At 38.4% G+C, this 21,123-nt stretch overlaps 1 protein-coding gene across 3 annotated transcripts in view; it reads left to right on the plus strand.

Moving 5' to 3' along the window:
* The window catches only part of CCDC91 (coiled-coil domain containing 91), a 335,613-nt gene that overhangs the window by 258,962 nt on the left and 55,528 nt on the right, over positions 1-21,123 (plus strand). For all 3 annotated transcript variants that reach the window (XM_050966037.1, XM_050966045.1, XM_050966054.1), the window contains exon 12: positions 6,737-6,850. In XM_050966037.1, coding sequence (XP_050821994.1) covers positions 6,737-6,850 — 114 coding nt within the window. The remainder of the gene's footprint in view (positions 1-6,736; positions 6,851-21,123) is intronic.

Consider the following 21,123-nt stretch of genomic DNA (forward strand, 5'->3'; position numbering starts at 1 on the left):
TGCTCCAAAACATCTGTTAGTCTATAAGGTGCCGCAGGATTCTTTGCTGATTGTAAGGTGAGGCAGAGGGGCCAGGTATACTTCTGACTTCCTAAGACTTACATTTCAGGAGGTTCTAGGACAGCTGATGATCCTTTGGAATTGAAGAGCTACTAGCAGGCCCCATTAAAAGACACACATACACATGGAAATTTACAAAAAACTTGAACTTGAAGGTATGGTTGTTCTATGTAACTATACCGTGGAGAATTAGAGGGGGGAAATAAATATTAAAAATAAGGACACTAAAACCTTTAAAAGCATGGAAATGAACAGTGGAAAATAATTTGTAATTTTTTGTTTTGTTGGAGCAAATCAGATATGAATATACAAAGCTAGGAAATAATGTTTGTTTTAGCAGCAGCCCTTTGGGGAAAAAAAATTTGAGCAGTGTTCGAAGTCATAATGTAGAGTTAAACTTCAGCACGTCAATGCTATGGCATTGAGTTATGTACTTAAATTCACCCCATATAAGTGGGATATTATACCACTTAACTTTGCCAACATTTATTCTTTTTTTCTTTCTTAGACAAGATAAAGAAAATTAATGCAATTCTTAATGGTTTTTTTCAGTGACAATGCAAAACGATTCCTCACTCTACTTTTTTTATGTTGTAATCATAATTTTACAAAAATAGCTTTTTATAAATATAGTTCTCAGTTGTTTGTGTTAACGTGTGTGAAGTCTATAGAAACATGGTAGAATTTCATTGGTCTATGACTTCATTCTTTACTTGTCTAGCTTGCTTTTTAAAGCATGCAATAACATGGCACCAAGATACTTAAGTTCATTCTTGAATGGAGTCTTCTGTACGTGCTTTAGTGTTCACAAACAATTGATCAATGCAAAATTTTTTGCATCTTCAAGACAATGCTGCCTTGCCACATCTGTGTTCTGTTTTAAAGAATTTATTATGGAGTTTGATCAGCTTTCTTTATATTATAATGCAAAACATGGTATTTTGGTCTTTTTTACTAATTAAATTGGCATGTGAATATAGTTATGTGAGCAGCATATTTCTATAATGTGTAACTTTCTGCTACATCTGTGGTTAGTCTTGCCAGGGCGCTCTAGTCAAAGAAACCTTTGTCTCACAGTTTGCTCCCTGGTAACCTAAATTAAAACAGAACAAAATGGTAATCAGCCTTCACAACTAAGATGTTCATATTTGCTAGGCTCCAGAACTGAGAAGATTATAAAGAAGGGTATTGTGAATTTGTGATTATGGAGTCTTTCTGTCACTTCTGCTATGTGGACAATAAAAATGGCATCATTTTGTAAAGGTTACTTGGTGGTGGTTGATGAGAAGTATAGATTCGATCATAAGCCTGTTCATTTGTAAGCTGACCCCCACTCCCCCAGATGGATAAGTAAAATGGAAAATTTTTATAACTCTATACTTTATAGCCAACTCTATAATTCAGGGCTCAGCAAACTTTGGCTTCTGGGCCATCAGGATAAGTCGCTGGGGGGCCGAGATGGTTTATTTACCTCGAGCGTCTGGAGGCAAGGAGGTAAACCTAAGTAAACAAAAGCAGCAAAGAATCCTGTGGCACCTTATAGACTAACAGACGTTTTGGAGCATGAGCTTTCGTGGGTGAATACCCACTTCATCAGAGGCAACCCTCTGACGAAGTGGGTATTCACCCACGAAAGCTCATGCTCCAAAACGTCTGTTAGTCTATAAGGTGCCACAGGATTCTTTGCTGCTTTTACAGATCCAGACTAACACGGCTACCCCTCTGATACTAAGTAAACAAAGTGTCCCAGTGCACCAGCTGCTTATCCTGACGGGCTGGGACAGCAACTGGTGGAGAAATTTTGGCGGGGGAGAAGCTCGGAGTCAAGAGACCACCCCCACATGACCCCATCCCTAGCCCAGGACTGTCCCCCACACTCTCCCCATCCCATCCCTTCCCACCTTATCTGGGGAGGTCCGGGGAGGATGTCTCTGACCTGGCTGGAGGTGCTCCAGCAGGCTGGGCAGCGCGGTTGCAGCCTACTCCGGCGGGCCAGACCAGGCGGTGCAGCCGCAGTATGTTCCAGTGGTCTAGGCCGAGTGGCATGGCCTCAGAGGGCTGGGCGGCGGGGGGAAAACAGCATGGCTGTAGCCTTTCAGCCCCGGAGCTGCAGCTGCTTCGGAAGCTGGGGGAAGAGCAGCGTGGCCAGAAGCGGAGAGACTCTGGCCACGCCTCTTCCCTTCTGTCTCTGCTGCCTGTACTGCCTCTCCTTGCTTCCTCTGTTGGGAAGAGCTGTGTCCCACTTCTCCCTTGCTATACCTGTTCATAAGCCGACCCCGTTCTCTGGTGCTTCCCTTTTTTTTACTAAAAATATTCAGCTTATGAATGAGTATATACAATAATTTGCTTACAGGAGAGGGGAAAAGAATATCCTATTGAAATCTATGGAAAAACTCCCGTTGACGTTTAATAGAATCAGGATTTGGCCCAAGAAGACAATTTTTTGCTTCATTGATAGTTTACATTATGGAAGCGTGCTAGTCCCACTGAACTTGAGGATGCAGTATGATCTAATTATATCTAATATCTTGTGCTCCTGGAGTCTTAAAATTCCACCTGTCCAACAAAGTGAACTCTATTTAATAGCACTGAGTTCCCTCAAAAAAATATTTCCTGCAGGACAGTTGGAATTTTAGGGCTTTGAAACTTTGTAAGTAAGTAGGAAGTGTGAGATACTGTTCTTAAAGAAAAGATTGCTGTATAGTTGAAAAATGTTAATAGCATTACAAAACACTTGCTTAAATGTATAGTCAAACAAAACAAGCAAATGTTTGAAGGTGGCCATGAACAGAGCTCACAAAAAGCTTTAGAACTGGATTATCTCTCCTTATATTGATTCTTTTGTCTTCATTCATATATGAATAACCAGTATGCTTAAAATGAATACATTTTAAGTATTATAATAAAGTGGTTTTTTTTCTTTTTTGCCTGACAATATTCAGCACACCATTTGGAGGTGTTCCCTCTGGCATTATTCAATTCTAATTTTAGAAACATAATTCTGTACAATTGTGAAAAGGGAAAAAATAGGGATGGGATAGCTCAGTGGTTTGAGCATTGGTCTGCTAAACCCAGGGTTGTGAGTTCAATCCTTAAGGGGGCCACTTAGGGATCTGGGGCAAAAATCAGTACTTGGTCCTGCTAGTGAAGGCAGGGGGTTGGATTCAATGACCTTTCAGGTAACTTCCAGTTCTAGGAGATAGGTATATCTCCATATGTTACTGATTTCCAGAAGAAGACTGGAATTTTTCTTAACTTTGAATAACTTAAATTGTCAGTACTTTTGGGATATAGATGGATCATTCCAGTATATCACCCAAACCATTTCAAAATAGATTTATTTTTCTGGAGGAAAGATCTATTGTTTAGTCAGTCTGTAATGAAATAATGGCCGTGTATCTCATAAAGACAAGAAATAAAGTTATATTTATTTCTCATATGCAATCAAGATACGTTGTGGCTTATAACCAACAGGCAAATGGTGGGTTGGTTCAGATTTTTGTTTCTCATAAACAGTTTAGCTGCAATAGCATGTTTAGTCTATATTACAAAAAATAGGAGTGGTGAAACAATAACTAACTTTACGCTCTTCAGTGATTTTCTAGTCTTTCGATTAAAATACAGTGTGAGTTTAGCAAATCCACTTGAGTCCCAGTGTATCACTTTCAGAATTGGTCGTTTCTCATTATTGTTCCCATTGCCCTGATGCAGGGAAGCCTTTAAACACATGTTTAAAGCCCATTCAAGTCAAGATGGGATTTAAGCATGTGCCTCAGTGCTTTCCTCAGTCGGGATGAAGTTAAGCATGTCCTTAAAATGCTTCTCTGTATTGGGATCTGTTTGAATGGCTTTCGGAATATATCAGCCATGAGTATTTTTCTGCTTTGAATGATATCAGAGATTTTACAGTGGAGAGAGGATTCAGACAGGAGATCTCTCCAATACTTACATCTAATTATAATACTTAAAAGAAGAGAAGCAGAGATATCTGAATTGTCCGGTCATCCCTTTAGGTGATCCTTCCAGAGCAGGGTTGAGAGACACAGACAAGATAGTGTGGGGATATTGTCACTACAACTGTGACATTGTGCTTATTTTGTGACTAAATAGAGAACTTCTGTCTCCAGCACACTCAGTCTGACACCTTTCACTATCATTACATTTATATGACGTTATAAAAAAATCTACTACAAATTACTCATTACTGCAGGTGTGTCAAATTCATTTTGTGATGAAGGCTGAATTATAGTTTTAATTAGTCTTCAAAATAAGAGGTCTCTGTTTACTGTGAACCTCCCATATTCAGGATAAAATATAGCCAAGTTCAAGGATAGAACATAGCCCTTGTGTAATGACTTTATGTTGTAGTTAGTAAGTTTAAACTGTTGCATTTATCATCACTCAGTGGAAAATATTGTGTGAATCACCATTAGGACCACCACTGTTTCTGCCCTCACAGTTCTTCTCTCTCAGCCTTTCTCTGCTTGTCTCTCCCAGATTCTCTGCCGCTTGGAGGTATTAATGCAGCCCTCACAGTAATTTAAGATTGCACTTATATTTGGTCCTGCCAGCCACAGTAACTGAAACAGTGCTCCAGTGAGTTGGCTGCAAAGAGAAAACAACTAGAATGGTGTGATTCTAGTCAGTTTCCTTTTCAGCCAACTCTGTGTGTAAAGAACTTCTGCACTTGCTGAAACTATAAACACAGAATATAGTTAGTTTGACTTTGAATCTAGCTCTTTGTACATAGAGCCAGCCAAAAAGGGAAACTGTCAATGATCTTAGGATCCTCCGAGTCAGTTTCCCTTAGTAGATGGCATGCTGAAATGTTGTGTCTGTAGCTACAAATGAAGCCTAATTGCAAGGCAATCCTAAACTGATTTGAGAGCCAAGTGAATGACATGTCCATTGTGACATGAGTTCAGGAACCATGGATAACTTCATCTGAAAAATAGTTACCTATTCGTGATTCTTTTCTGATAGAAGTGACGAATGTGTTCTTTACTTCTAGATTATTTTTGCTTGTGCATGCAAGTTGCATAATGCATATTAAATCTCTCTTGAATGGGAGCCATGCATGCTCTGATTTCATGATCAGAGTAGGAATGGCAAGAGAAGTAACAGAAAATAATCCATCACTTTTCAGTCTGAAAAACTACTTGGTTTGCTCCTCAGGCTTATATTTTAAAATAACAAATTTCTCAGATTATTTTAGAAGTTACTTTAAAATATAATGTTTATATATAAAGCATTACTGTAACTACTTCAACAGCCTTGGGAAGTCCCCCCAAAACTAAATATTATCCTAACTTTTTTGCATCCATGCCCTCAGCAACAGTAAGTGATTGTGATTCTCTACCACAATCAAGCACTGCCCCTTGCTATGCATTATCCAGTAAGCCTGAGTCAGATGATATGGGCCATCTGAAGGTGTTTAACTGCAATGTAGCCATACCTAATTGACCTCAGTAGGAAGCAGTGTACTACCTGTTGTTGAAATTTAACATCTGAAAATTGCTTCATTATACTTTCCTTTTGCTGACAGGTGAGAAACTTAGGGCTTGGCTACACTGGAGAGTTGCAGCACTGGTGATGGGGTTACAGCGCTGCAACTCACTCTGTGTCCACACTTACAAAGCACAGCCAGCGCTGCAGCTCCCTGGTTGCAGCGCTGGCTGTACACCTGGTCTGCTTGGGGTGTAGCGATTCCAGCGTTGGTGATGCAGCGCTGCTCATCAAGTGTGGCCACCAAAAGCGCTGTTATTGGCCTCCAGGGTATTAGGAGGTATCCCAGAATTCCTGTCCACAACAAACCGGAAGAATGGCTGAACTCCGATCTCCCCGTAGCTGCTTAGCTAAAAAACAAACACAGCTGCTCTTTGCTCCAGCAAGCCAGTGAGCAGAGGCAGGGGAATTGCTTTGGAATGTTCACAGCTGTTTGCTTGAAGAGAGAGGGGTGGGGTAGTGTTGAGCAGCTGCTTATGTGGTCTAAAGGCTATTTAGGAGTGCATAATTTGCATTTAGTGAATAAGAGACAGGTGGGGGAAAGGTCAAAACTTTTAAAATGATTGAAGGTAGGCACTGTGTATCTTCCAGTCCTTAGAACTTGCAAGGCAGGGAGCTGAGAACAGTGTCAGCTCCAAAAATCCACTCTCTTTGTCTCCCCCACGCTCCCTGGCACACTCCACCTCACCTCCCGCTTTTGAAAAGCATGTTGCAGCCACTTGAATGCTGGGATATCTGTCCACAATGCACCACTCCCAACAGCGCTGCAAATGCTGCAAATGTGGCCACACTGCAGCACTGGTAGCTGTCAGTGTGGCCACACTGCAGCGCTTTTCCTACACAGCTGTTCGAAGACAGCTGTAACTCCCAGCGCTGCACATCTCCAAGTGTAGCCATACCCTTACTTCTACAAATGCAGCTTTTGAATAGTTCTAGCACTCTTCTTCGCATAATGTAGGGATTAGAATATTCAAAGTATTGTTAGACATATGTATAGATATTTATATTGGCGATAACTATGATTGTAGGAACAGTGCACTCAGCTAACAAACTCTTTGGGAGAAAGAATGGGATGAATTCTGAGAGACTTCGCTATGCCCCTGAAATACTTGAAATATAGATATATGCATGTATACAATTTACCGATATCAGATTTACTTTTCTGTTACAGGAAGTTGTTAAGGCAGAAATAATGGAAGAACGGAAGCGAAGTGAAAAGGCTGTGGAAGAAGTTGTGAAAAGAACAAGAGAGGAATTGATGGAATATATCAAAGAACAGAAGAGGGTAAGTGTCACTCTTATATAATAATAGCTGAAGGTTTAAATTCATGTGGCTAGAATTATATTAAGTTTATTACGCATGAAAATCAGTTTTAAATTGTAATGTTATCAGTTCAATTTTTATACCTTTGATTTTGCACATCTACTTTGGATAATTTGTCTGGTATAGTACTATATCCAATTATTCGCATCTGCAAAATTTCAGTTCTATCAGAAGCCAAGGAGAAATACAGAAGTGAATATCTTGGTTAAAATATGTAGTATTTCTTACAAAAATTATAAAGTTTGGACAAAAATGCAGACAATCATATCCCACTATTGGCAGTTGAGTTCGATTCGTTAGTGAGTTCAGTAGGTGTAACATATTCCATTTTATCTCTATACATAAAGTATCAGAGGGGTAGCCATGTTAGTCTGGATCTGTAAAAGCAGCAAAGAATCCTGTGGCACCTTATAGACTAACTTATAGACTAACAGATGTTTTGGAGCATGAACTTTTGTGGGTGAATACCCACTTCGTCAGATGCATGTAGCAGACTTTAAGGTGGCCATCCTGCAGCAAAAAAACTTCAGGACCAGATTTCAAAGAGAAACTGCTGAGCTTCAGTTCGTCTGCAAATTTGACACCATCAGCTCAGGATTAAACAAAGACTGTGAATGGCTTGCCAACTACAGAACCAGTTTCTCCTCCCTTGGTTTTCACACCTCAGTTGCTAGAACAGAACCTCATCCTCTCTGATTGAACTAACCTCATCTCTAGCTTGCCTGCAGATATATACCTGCCACTGGAAATTTCCACTACATGCATCTGACGAAGTGGGTATTCATCCACGAAAGCTCATGCTCCAAAACGTCTGTTAGTCTATAAGGTGCCACAGGATTCTTTGCTGTCTATACATAAAATAATTGTTCTGCAGACTGTGTATGCAACACACTCTCTAACTGTGGAGTTACTTATTCACTTGCATGCACACTAATAAATGTCAGATATTATGTCCACATTGTAAGACACCATTCTGAAAAGGTATTTTCATGTTATTCAGAAAGTTGATGTACCAAGACTACAAACATTTAAAGGCCTGCTCTTATTGAAGTCAGTGGGAGTTTGCCATTGATTTCAATAGGAGCAAAATTAGGACCCAGCTGGACAGAAGGCCATTCTAGAATGGTATATACTCACTTGATTCACTTCTGGGGGAGGCAGATATTTGCACCATCACTGTCCCGCAGGGGTACCAGTTAGGAAAGACAGTTTTGAGTTACTGTGATGGCAAAGAGGAACCATGCCAGCAGAAGCTACTCATTGGATGTCCAGATACAATGTGTCCTCTGGCCGCACCCCTTCCCACTTAGCACAGTCCGTTTTAGGTTTTTGCTTGATATCTGCAAGCCATTTGGGGACCTAGCATAATCTGGTGCTCCACCTGAATCAAACCCAGTAATTTTAGAGCTCTGAAAATATAAATATAACATTATATTTGAACATAACTGGTAACAAAGTCATATTGTCTTGTGAAAGAAAGCGTGTGTTTGGTCTCTTACTTCCCTGGCCAGCAGAGGCTGGGAGTAGTGTGGGAGTTCAGAGAAATTCATTTAACTTCTAAAGTATCACTTGCTGATCAGTCCAAAAGCAGTATTGGATGAGTTCTCTGTCATCATCTTATGGCTGGAGGTTAGTTTTAGCAATATTGGGTTTGTTGACAGGGAAGGTGAGACCGATGCTGGGGAAAACATGTTTGAGCTCATCTGTATCTTGACTAAGTTGGTCAATCACAAAATGCCAATTACAGAATAAATGATACCACATAAAATATCAGTCTCTGTTAAAATAATTCCCATCTCAGATAGATAAACTACCTGGACCACCAACCAAGCTATCTAGTGCAAAATCCTCACTGTCAGCAACAGTTGTTGGTTGTTTAGAAAATATGGCCTTCCCAAGACAAATGTAGTCAAAGCTGTATCTAGCAGAAAAATTCGGAAATTAGCATAAAATAGTTGAATGTCTGGATCAAAATTGAAAGTCTACTAAAGATCTCACATATGTCTTCTACTGAGTTCTCATGATGTTTCCTCGTTCTACATGAAGAGACTCAAAGGCTCCATTTCCATCTCATTTGCAGGTGCATTTCCACCTATCTCTTTCAAAAACAGTTATTTTATCACAGGTACATTTAGTTTATTTTAAAAGTATTGAGGTAAGTATCTGGCTAAAAATTTGGCTACCAAAATAATCTTAATAGTTGCCTAGACACCAAGAGTACCATGGTTTTCATTGTTCATCCACAGATCTTCATTTCCATCTGGAAAATACACAAAGCAATAAAGAAAATCAGATGGTTCCTCCATCCAATCAAACCTTCAAGATGATGACTTGACTTGGCTGCTTAGAAAAGGATATTTAAAATACTAATTTTCTCCAGTAGTCATAAGCACTATCTCAGCCAGCAGACTGGATTCCACAAATTCTGTTTACTACATCTGTTCAAAAGATTTGCTACAGTACTTTTGCAAGAAGTAAACACTATGTAATTCTCATCAGCCATCATAGTGTTGTGCTCTTTCAGTTCTAAAATCTTTTTTTTACGCTGAGATTTACAAGTAAATATTGTAAGAATCCATGGAGTAGTATCAGCAATTTTCCCACTTTACAAAAAACAGAATATTCATCAATTAACTACATCTCTTACAAAAGGCTCAAAAGACGTTGACCCAATAATAAACCATTGTCAGTTTAGTATTTATTGCTTGTGTTAACATTTACTGTGCACTCGCTATGATCAGTGAAGACATTCAAACTTAAAAACCTAGGCTGTTTTTTCAGAGTATTAGCCGTAACATCTGCAAAAGTCTGTGTGCTCCAAATATCATTTATTACTCTTCCTTTCTTCACATTTTTAAGATCTAAACTGCCTTCTGAACTTTATTTTCCATAAGTCATTTAAAAGTTTCATGTGAAAAGTATTATTACATTTTTATTTGGAAGCTAGTCACCACAAAATGGACATCATAAAAAGATATTTAGAATGAAGAAAAAGTTTTGGCAAACTAACACATCCCTTGAATTTTTTTATCTGGCAAATCTAGAGGAGCTCATCTCCATTTCATCCCTTGGTATATGTATTTCCATTTGCATCAGAAAGAATGGATTTTTCCCCAAAAAGAATAATTTATAGACATGGTTGCTTCACAGAACTCGCTTCCCATTGTTTTATTGTCTTACTACTATAAAGCTATCTCACCTCTTGTGAGACTTACAGAAAGCAGTATAACATTCATATTAAAATCTTGGGCCAAATTCTCCCTTATTTATACATTGTTCGTCCCCATTAAAGACAATGCGATTGCAAAGGCTGTAAATCAGGGCATAATTGTTTTTCTGTCTTTTCTTGTCCTTTTCGTCTACATATTTTCTGTTTCTTTATCTTTGCTAGATCTTCCTAGGATCCCAGATGATTGAGATAAATAGAGAGTCTCTTATCTTCCCTTTCTCAGTGTACTGTTCCTTCCTTCCATCAAAAAAACATGCTTGTTCTTTCTTATATTTTTCAATGCTTGAGAAAGTAGTCTGTTGTAGAACAGAACCAAAGAAAGTTAATTCATCCAATTATTGCAAAAAATCTAAAATCATTTTGTTGAAACATGTTTTCGATTTTAGGTTATCACTGATATTTAATTATAAGTACTTTAAATGGAATTATGAAGAACTGGTTCTTCTGTGCATTTTAGGAATCATTCAGCCTGATATATTGTCAGTTTACATTAGTTGTGATGCAACTTGTAGCTGATCATGCTTATCAGTTTTGAAGATGATGCATTAGTAATTGTATTACCATGTATATATGATGTACCATATAGAATGCGGTCACTTTTAAGTGCATAAGTGGTATACATGTATAGTTTATAGAGGGTAATGCACATTTTGTATATACAGTAACTCCTCACTTAACATCCTCTCGCTTAACGTTGTTTTGATGTTACATCCCTGCTCCATTACAGAACATGCTCGTTTAAAGTTGTGCAATGCCCCTCTGTAATGTAGTTTGGACATCTGCTTCATCCACGGCTGGCAGCCCGACTATCAGCTCCCCTATGCCCCCCACCAGCGCCTCCCACCTGCAGCGGACCCTGCAGATCAGCCCCCTCCCCCTGCTCCCCCGTCCTCCTGCCTACGGCGATCAGCTGTCTTGCAACGTTCAGAAGGCTGTGGGGAGGAGCGAGAATGCGGCGCACAGCCTCCCCCCTCCCTCCTGTGCCTCCTGCCTGTGGCAATCAGCTGTTTTTTGGTGGTCAAGAGGCTTGGGGAGGGAGCAGGACATGCACCGAGTCCTCGCTCCTTCCCCCAGCCTCCTGAACGTTGCAAGATAGCTGATTGCCACAGGCAGGAGGCAGGAGAAGCAGAGGGAAGGTGCTGATCCACAGGGTCTGCCGCCAGGTGGGAGGTGCTGGAGGGGACGTAGGGGAGCTGATAGGGGGGCTGCCAGCCTGTTTAATACCTGTATTAAATTGCCTGTTTAAAATTGTTTAAAACTTATACTGTACTTGTATTAAATTGCTTGTTTAAAAATGTTTAAAATGTATATAATGCCTTTTGTCTAGCAAAAAAAAATTTCCCTGGAACCTAACCCCCCGCACCCCACCTCCGTTTACATTAATTCTTATGGGGAAATTGGATTCACTTAACATCATTTCGCTTAAAGTCGAATTTTTCAGGAACATCACTATATAATGTTAAGTGAGGAGTTACTGTAATTTCACATCATATTACATTTAGATGAAATGAGAGATGATATTTATTATATAAACTAAAAGTAACTGGACAATAGTGTCTCTGAATCAAAGCAGAGTTTTAAGTATAAAACAAGAAAATTCAAATGCATCTAATCCTTAAAATACTTACAAGGAGACAATGAAAATTATATCTTTGACAGAATCAATCTTTCCTTCATTCCAGAATGAATTCCATTTCCATTCATTCCACAATGAATTCCAGTCTTGAATGTCAAAATCCTGAATATAAGTGGGGTTTTTTGTTTTACTTATTGATCAGTTGCCTCACATGCCCGTACAGAAAGGATACAGCTAAGGAGGGGTAGCTATTCCTGGTGCAAGATTTGTGAAGTCTGTCTGCATTGCCATTCAAATTGGAAAATGTGTATAACCCCAAACCATTTGGCAAAACTAGCTTTTGAGATGGCTACATCAGAGGCTGTGTGAACGGATCTCTGGTCAAGGCTGAAGCACCTGTCAGAATGAGAAATATATCTTATTAACTATACTAAATGGCAGTAATTTGGGAGGGATTCCTAGAAGGACCCTCAGAGAAAGCACAGGTTTTACTTCCATTTACTGGCTGAAGTTCAGGGAGATCATATTGCCATTTTTCTTCGAATATCAGAGGAAGATCCGCCTCCACCCACTAATGGGTAGCATACAGTGTGTAAGAGTACACTTCCTTGCTGTTTATAAAAATGTTTAAAGTCCTTCAAAGCAGAGGACGTGGGCAGAGCAGTATTTCCACTTGGTTAGCAATGATTAAGTGCTTCAGGAAAAGATCCATAAACAGAATCTTGTTCAGAAGCATCAGTTTATTTTGAAATTGTATAAAATACATTTCTTTCCTTACAATAAACTTTCTGTATAATCAGTGTTCAAAGTAACTTATAACTGGACATACTGATTAAATGATTTTTTTAATTTTTGTTTCACTCTAATATCTGTTTTATCAACTTGTGTAGTTCATGATAAGCCACTAAAAAATCCAGCATTTACAGATATCCACATACATGGATTCCTGAAAAACTTTGTGTCGGTTCACAAAGTGGTAGTAATAGCAGCCCAGAATTGTGTGTCAACTTGAGGTTTTAATGTTCCAAAATAATTTTTGCTAGTAAGTAAAACTGAGGAAGGCTTAATTTATTCTGTACTTAATTCTCAGCAAGAACTTGTCTAGAGATCTTGAAAATCTCAATATAATATTCATTACCCAAAAAAGGAAAAGAAAGTAGGTATGACAGAAAAACCAGAAAGAAAAGTAGTCTTTTTTTTGTGATTATCAAAATGTTACAACTTATTGAAAAGTCATAAATCTGGTTCTAATTTAGAATAATATTAAGAATCCTTTATATAGAGTAAGCTGAAAGTGAGTGAGGATAGTTGTAAGAGTTCTTAATATTGTATATTACTATATAAATTTAACATATAATCACCCTTTTTAAAAAGAGACCTTTCCCTTTTTAAAATTGTATCATCTAGAATCTTTCCAAATGCCTCTGGAATCTATATAAGACACCAATTTTAACTGCTTTAAAAATGAAAAAATAAAATCCTGAAAATAACTTCCTTTTCACATATATAGCCAGTGTAATATCACATACAACATGCTGAAATTAATAAAAGATACCACAAGGTTTGAGGCTTTTAGAAAAAGGAGACAGGAAAGACCACATCCCCTGACATATCCCTGAGGGAGGAAGAGTTTTTGGTTTATAAAGAACTGTGGCCTTGGATTAGAAAATAATGTTTTCCAATCCATCCCACAAATGAGACCATTACACATGAGCAGGCTATGAAGAAGGAAGGAAGCATCCAAGAAGCAGCAAATGCTCACATCCAAGGAATGATTTCTAAAACCAAGTGTAATGAATTGTTTGTTGTTTTTTTAAATAAATCTCAAGAATTATTCTTCTGCATTGGGACCCAGATTCTAAAGGACCCTAACTTTTGTACATTAAAAGGCAATGGGCTAGTGTGCTGGAAAGTTTGTCTTCAAAAATAAGTTTTATAGAAACAATCAGAGTTAAAAAAGGAAGCCACTTGCTGCAGAGGTCCTCCTTTCTTGTGGTTGAGTGTTAAAGTCTACAAAATTGTATACATACCATTATCAACATAACCATATGTGCTTATTTTAATCGAAGTAGTAACTTTAAATTTAAACCATAATTACAATTTTTCTTATTTGAGGGCTCTAAGTTAGCATATCGTGATTATGAATGGACCCCTTCCTTTAAAAAGTAGATTAGCCTGGTAATATTGTATTAATAATTCATATAGCACTAATCACATGGCAGTATAACAAGTAAACAATAAACAAATAATACACAATAAAACAATCCTAAAATTAAATAGTAAAGGAGAACTCTTGGGTACAGCAAGCACACAGATGTTCTTTTTACCTGTTAGACACAAGTGTGGATATGTTAATCAGAGCCACATCCTGCCAGTCCTCAAAATACAGAAAATCTTATTTCTCCAAGATTATAGATTTCTAATGAATGCAGGGGAACTGGAACAATTTGTATAGTGGTGGTGCTGAGAGCCATTGACCCAAACTGTAAGCCCTGTATATGATGGAAACAACTTCAAGCCAAGGGGTGCTTCAAGCCAGCACCCTTAGTTCCAGCACCTATGAATTAATGTACAGAACAGATTTCTGATCTCTTCAGAGACTCTGATCATTTACGGGTTCAGATAGTCATTGTTGTCTCCCTAACCGCAGTCAGTAGCTAGTCTTCTATGCGGAAGAAAAATCATCAAGTTTCAAATCCTGTTTTCCAAAATAGCTCAGAACCAGTTGTCATCTATTCATTGTTGATTGTAACTACTGGAATTTTAGACTCTTTGCACAGAACTAACCCCAGGCAAACTTCAGAGATTCCTGCTATATTCATGGAACTATTCCGAGAGGTAATTGGGGGGTCGGGGGAAGTGAAAATATTAACCCAAGTGGTTGACTTTCTTCATTGGTAAACAAAATAAGGCTATGGATTCCCTGTCCAACTCAAATCTGAGTGTTGTTCTTCAAGTATTTGTTCACACAGATCTCACTGTAAGTGTGTATGTGTCCCATGCAAACAAGCTAGTATTGTTTTGGTCAGCAGTGTCCATTGGGGTCATGCATGTGCCCTGCATGACATTATGTGCTTGCTCCCCATTTCCCGAGGTCATAAGGGATGGTGTAGCACTCAGTTCCATCTTACTACCCATGCCAGATGGATTTCCTATAGTGCCAAGTTGCTTCCCAGTAGCCTTTCTTACAATAGATTTAGTGTTTTAATAGTTACTTTTCTCAGGTTCTTATTTTAAAACTTGCTCTTCCTGTGAGGCGTTTATTCCTTTAAATTATGAATAGTGCCTCTTTTGTCTAGGGGAAAGTCATGTCCCAGACAAATATTCCATAGATATTTTTCCAAACGCATGCAAAAAGCCTGTGATCCCCTTTCACGTTCTTTTAATGAAGACATCCATGAAGAGTGCTTCTGACCCTGAGGTCCCTTCTCAAAAGAAATTCCTGTTGCCAGAGTCAGAAAGAAGCAGAAATGTTCAGCAGGGGCTTACAACGGTCACCATCCACAGTACCAGCTAAGAAAAAGTTAGTGCCATTCATTCTTCTGACTTGTCCAAGCCTGTCCTTGCTAAATCTGACTGGTACCATGATATTTGGTAGCAGCTGACTCACACTTTTCTGATCTGGTACTGCATTGTCAATCCTCAGCAACCCAGGCCAGTGCCTCAGTACCAGTGATATTGATACCATTTGTCTCATAATATTTGGTACCACACCAAGATAATAGACTTCTGTTGGCTGAGGTTTCTTCATCACTACCATTGTGCCTAGTATCATCTTCATTAGTACAGACTTCCTCAGTACAGGAATCTTCAGCTCTGGCTACCATTAGAGCTCATGCAGATTAAATAGTCACTCCAAAGCCAATATTTTGGCCTTGGTATTTCACTGTTGTCTGCAGTACCCAAGTCTTTTCCGGTATTAGAACTCAAGGTAGCAATAATGAAAAAATATCTTTGTATCCATCCCCCAAATGTTTGTGTCTGGTTCTTCTCAGCCTACTTCAACTCCTCAAGGATCTGCATCTTCCCTCAGAAGAGCTGTACTCATCTGCATCCTCCTCAAGTGGCAAACTTTCTTCAGGAGGTCTAGACTTAGACTTTGAACTGTGCACCATTTACTCAAGTCTTAAGAGTAAAGATCATAATATTGATATAATTACACAATGGAACCACTCCCTTCATGGTTCTTCAGGGCAGCACGCCTATAGGCATATTTATCTTTCCTACCTGTCATCTGAATATGGCACTACAATCCCGTGTAGCTCTCTCCTTTGAGGCAATGACGACAGTCTTTTTAAATGCCCCATATTTATATCCAAACATGCTTCTTAGCAGCATTTCACTATCAAGGTGAGACTCAGAGACTTTGCCCTAGAGAGACACAAACCCTACTTGCATATTTAATAAGGGCAAGATTGTGCATTGTACTCCCAAATCATTCCTAACTAAAGTTGAGTTTTCCATATTGCCAAGGGGGATGATATGCTGTTTTTCCAAAAGCCACAATGTCAGAAAGACAGAGCAAAGCATAAGCTTTTTGTGACAAGGGCAGTAAACGTATCTCTGAAGTGAACAGATCAAGTTATGAAATCATTTTCATTGTTTGTTGTTTTCATCCAAAATGTCTTTATCCTAAGATATCCAGATTCTCTGTAACAAGTACTGCATCCCAGAGGGTAACCTATTCCACTGTGAATCAGAGACCACTCAGCATGACCTGTTGCTGCTTTCTGGGGGGAAAAGAGCAGCAGCCATGAAAGAAGAAATCTGCAAACATGCCACCTGAACTTCCATAAATGTTTGTATCAAATACTACTGTAGTGAACTACAGTCCTCCACAGAAAAACTCTTTGCAGGAAGGTGCTGCCACCAGTGATCCCTGGGTAACCAGTTGCTTAGCTGTAGAGAAAGGAAAACACTTTTTTAATCACTTCCTATTTACTACATTTTCCTCACCGCTTGCAGCCTTACTGCTTGCACAGATAGCCTTGATTGGAGGAGAGATTGCGTCACAATGAAACATTTATTGCCTAAATAGACTTCCTTTTGTACACTCACCCGTTTCCCATACCCTTCCTCACACTGGATAAGTTCTCAAGGGATTACTTTAAATGAGCTCAGATCCTGAGTCATGTGTAGAGTCCACAGCAGTTATAGATAAAAGATTATAATTACAAATTTAAATTAGTCTATTAAGTTTTCAGTGATTTAATATCACATTGGAAGTTCTTTTCTATTGGGTCAGTGGGTGAAAGGGCCATGAGTAAGCTTCAGAGCCTTAGGTCATGTATGAGCTGTCTCTGGCAGTTGCACAAAGCCACACTCCAAATAGTCTGGGCAAAGAGAGAGGTCAGCCCAGAAAGGAAATAATCAGGTAACAAATGTTCTGTTTAAGAGAAAAATAGATGAAACTTCTCTTTACAAGTGGCATCAGAAGCCCTGGGTGCATTTTATGTTTAAGGGATTAGCCAGCTCTCATTATCTACATCAGTTCCTGGTTGCTGTACTCAGGAAAACTCATTGCTTCATTTTTCCATGAGAATTTAGAATCAGGAAATGATGTAGAATGATTTCTGTAAAACTGTTTCTGTCTGTTGTAGACATTATAATATAGACTTCATAGGTATTGGAGAAGTGAATATCAGAAATAGTAAATCATTCATTATTCATGATAAGCATAACATAGAGAGCCAGTGGACAAGCTGAGTTAATAATTTAGTTCTTCAGATTTGATTTACGGTAACACTTCGCTTAACTTCATAGTTATGTTCTTGATAAATGCGACTTTACGCAAAACAATGTTAAACAAATCCAATTTCCCCATAAGAATTAATGTAAATGGGGGGGGGCCCTAGGTTCCAGGGAAATTTTTTTTGCCAGACAAAAGACATTATATACATACTCAATGTATGTTTTAAAAACATTCTAATCAGAGGATTCTCTGGGGACCTGCTTATGAGCTCCGATGAATGGAAGACCCTGTGTTGACAATGCAAGAGCCAAGAACTGGACCATTAACACTGGGCTACTGGGACAGCCAAGAGGAGGTTACTTCCTCTAACACTATGTAGAGAAGCAAAGTGAAAAGACCACAGTTGGCAACAAAGGGAGGACAGGTGTGAGCAGGCTGCTCTTAAGGTTGAATACATGGGGGTCTTACAGGGATACACATGGGAAGAGAGCTAAGAGGGATCTCAGAGAATCATGGCATGGCAAAGCCATTACTTCTACCAATGTGGACTCTATCTTAAGCGGACGTTTTTTCCATGCTAACCTGAGGACTTTCGCATGGTGTATTCCATGTGATAAATAAATGTTAACTTGTTTTGAAAAGGCTGTACTGTTTCATGGCAAATATTCTGCTGGTTACAGTGCTCCCTAGAAGATAAAGCTTCTCTCAGATGTCTGCTGTCAGTTGGACTTGAGAGCCATGGAAAGAAATGGGATGTGCAAGCCAGAAGGCTCAGTATAGGAGTCATTGAGGCTGGGTGGTCTGCTCTTGTGGAAAAGTGTGGACCCTTGGGGTATGGCATACTAAAGAGGTTACTCCCAGGAGACTGTTTAAAGACCTGGGCATAGCACAGATTCTGTATATCCATAACAACTACTTTTCTTATTTGTATGAATTGAGTTTAAAGACTAGCTCCTGTCCAATTTATTTCACAGCTCTTTCAGTCTCCCATTGATCAGCTGAATTGAGACTGTTGTCTCTGCAGTCGTTTGTCATCAAATTTGTGTGAGGCTTGACATATTTGACCCTATCCTCAATTTGACCCTATCCTCAGTGTCATGAATGTATTATGGTCTTGATATAGCTAATGAAAATCTGCTATGATTTTAAATTCAACTTCTAGAAGAGAGTTCCAGTTTGGTCACTGAGCAGACTGTGTTTCTGCAATAGGGATCCCCAAACTAAGGTTTGTTTCTCTTTTGGATGAGTTTTATTTGACTTAGCCTGGTTTTTTTTGAGGGTAAGTCCTTTTGAAGATCTGTTTATGGAGGTATCACATTGCCCTTTTTTATATTTATAAAAACAAAATCAAGCTTTCCTATTTCTTAATGTTGGGCATTGGTCTATCTTTCTGCAATGCCTGTTGCAGTAATAGTTCTGCTTTTTATTTTGAGACATCCCTTAAGCTGATTCTCAAAGAATATGAGAACTTTGTGAGAATGAATGTAAGAGAAAGAACAAAGAGAAAACAGTATATGTATAATTTTGTCTCTTTGTACACATCATCTCACAGTTTTCTCATCTGCTAGCTGTAGAGCTTGGGGATTTCTCTTAGAGGTGGTCTGTTTTGCCTATTTGAAGTATATTTTGTCTGTCTTGTGCTACAAAAATATAGATCCTAAGAGCATAAGTCCTGTAGGATGTGATATTCTCAAATAAGCAAATTGCAAGTAATTTGTCCTAATCAGACAATAGTAAAAATTGCACCAATAATTCCAATCAGCTAGTTAACACCAGAAATTGTAACCTACAGTATAATAATAAGGAAAATAAATTGGCAAACAACCTTCTGCTCTATATCTATCTCCTCCTTCCAAAAATCTTCAACTTGAATGATTTGGGAATTAGTGCAATTTTCTATCAGCAAAGAGACAAATTGCAGCTGGCATTAACGCTGTGTGTCCACCAATAATCAAAATAACAGTAATGAGCCAGTCACTTGAATCTCTTAAGACACATCACAGATAAGTCATTATTTCAAACAACTTTTTATGTGACAAACAAAAATGAGTCACCATCACATCACTTGCAATTTCAAAAGTCTCTTCCTCTTCATTAAATGGCAACATTGGATTTGATGGACAATATTTTTCCCTTTAAAAGAGTAGCCAACTTCAGTTCTTTTAACCTCCTTAAGACAGATGTCTGAGGCATCTGCCATTATCACTAATATAGCATGATTAATATGTGAAATCTTTGGCATTCCAAATACCTGACACTGATAGATTAATACCACCAACAAGCAACAAGCTTTGTTAACAAGCAAAACTTTATTGGTTTCTAATATCTGGACAGACAAGCAAAATAACCAGATACTGATTTGGGTACTAAGCAAGCCTGCACAATATTATATTCTACATATCATTCTTCTGCTTTCACTAGGTTTTAGATTTATAGGCCTAATCTCAGAGGGAATTGGGATTTCTTATGTCTGCTTAAAAACACAAGACTTCATTGAGGTTACATGTGAAAGAGAGAGTAGATTTTGTCCCAGAACACACAAATCATGTTTGATTTTTCAAAAATACAATTTTAAATCTGACTGCATTCTTTTAAAGTCTTTTTTAACTTACCCTGTTTTTATAAACATTAACTCTTTTGAAACTTAAAAATTGTTTGTTTCTAAATTGAAGATGTGGGGATTTTTAGGGATTTTGTTTTGGTTTTTTTTTTTTTCTGTTTGTGAAAATGGAGATTCACATTGATTTGCATGTTCAGTTTTGCTTGTATGGTAATATTGTCATGCTAAGTCAATGTCTAAAAATCAGTGAGGCAGAAAATATGGTCTAGTGGATAAGGCACTGGGACTCAGGAGTCCTGAATGCTATTCCCAGCTCAGACGCAGGTTCCCTCTGTGACCTTGGTCAAATCACTGCATGTTCCTTTTGCTTCCATTTACCATCTGTAAAATGGGGATACTATTTCCCTACAGCACAGTGGAATTGTGAGTGTAACCTCATTAATGATTGTGAGATTCTGAGACATTGCAGTGATGAGGGACATATACATATGTAAATAAACATGGAGAAATATATATGCATTCTTTCCCTTACACTTTATTTATTTAATATGGTTTAGCTATCTGTCATTAAAAGCACTGATAATGTCACACTGACAAAACTTGTAATACTCTGATGCTTCTGCAAAACAATGATGCGTTTAAAAATTTGTAGGTAAGTATTGGGGGATGATCGGCTACATGTGCCCATTCTGAGTGCTAGAGGGGAGCACTTGGATCTTCAATGGCTCACTTCGATTACTGGCACAGAAGGATGTGGTGCAGTGGTCCCCAACCTTTTTGTGGCCAGTAAGACATTCATGTTTTCAGAAGAGTGTGGCAGGCACCAGCAATTTTGCAAGGCTTATTTTGTATTTGTACATTAAATAATATGGAAAACATCATATTTAATATTACATAATATATAAATCGCTAAGATAAAAAGGGTAATTTTACAAGTAGATGGTATTAAATTAAATTATTTGGCAATTACTCTTTCACCTTACCATGTGAATTTGCTCTGTTTTTATCTACCTGTAAGAAAAATTAAGGAGTTTTTACAAAATAAATATCAAAACAGTTTTCATCTTATTTAGTTTAAAAAAGTAAAACATTGAATTGGTCCAAATATATTTATTATTCTTACTTTAACATAGAATTAAGCCTGCAGCCCTGGAGTTCTCTGTCCCTGGCAGGCACA

The sequence above is a fragment of the Gopherus flavomarginatus genome, chromosome 1 (genome assembly GCF_025201925.1).
Source record: "Gopherus flavomarginatus isolate rGopFla2 chromosome 1, rGopFla2.mat.asm, whole genome shotgun sequence".
Classification (NCBI taxonomy): Eukaryota; Metazoa; Chordata; order Testudines; family Testudinidae; genus Gopherus; species Gopherus flavomarginatus.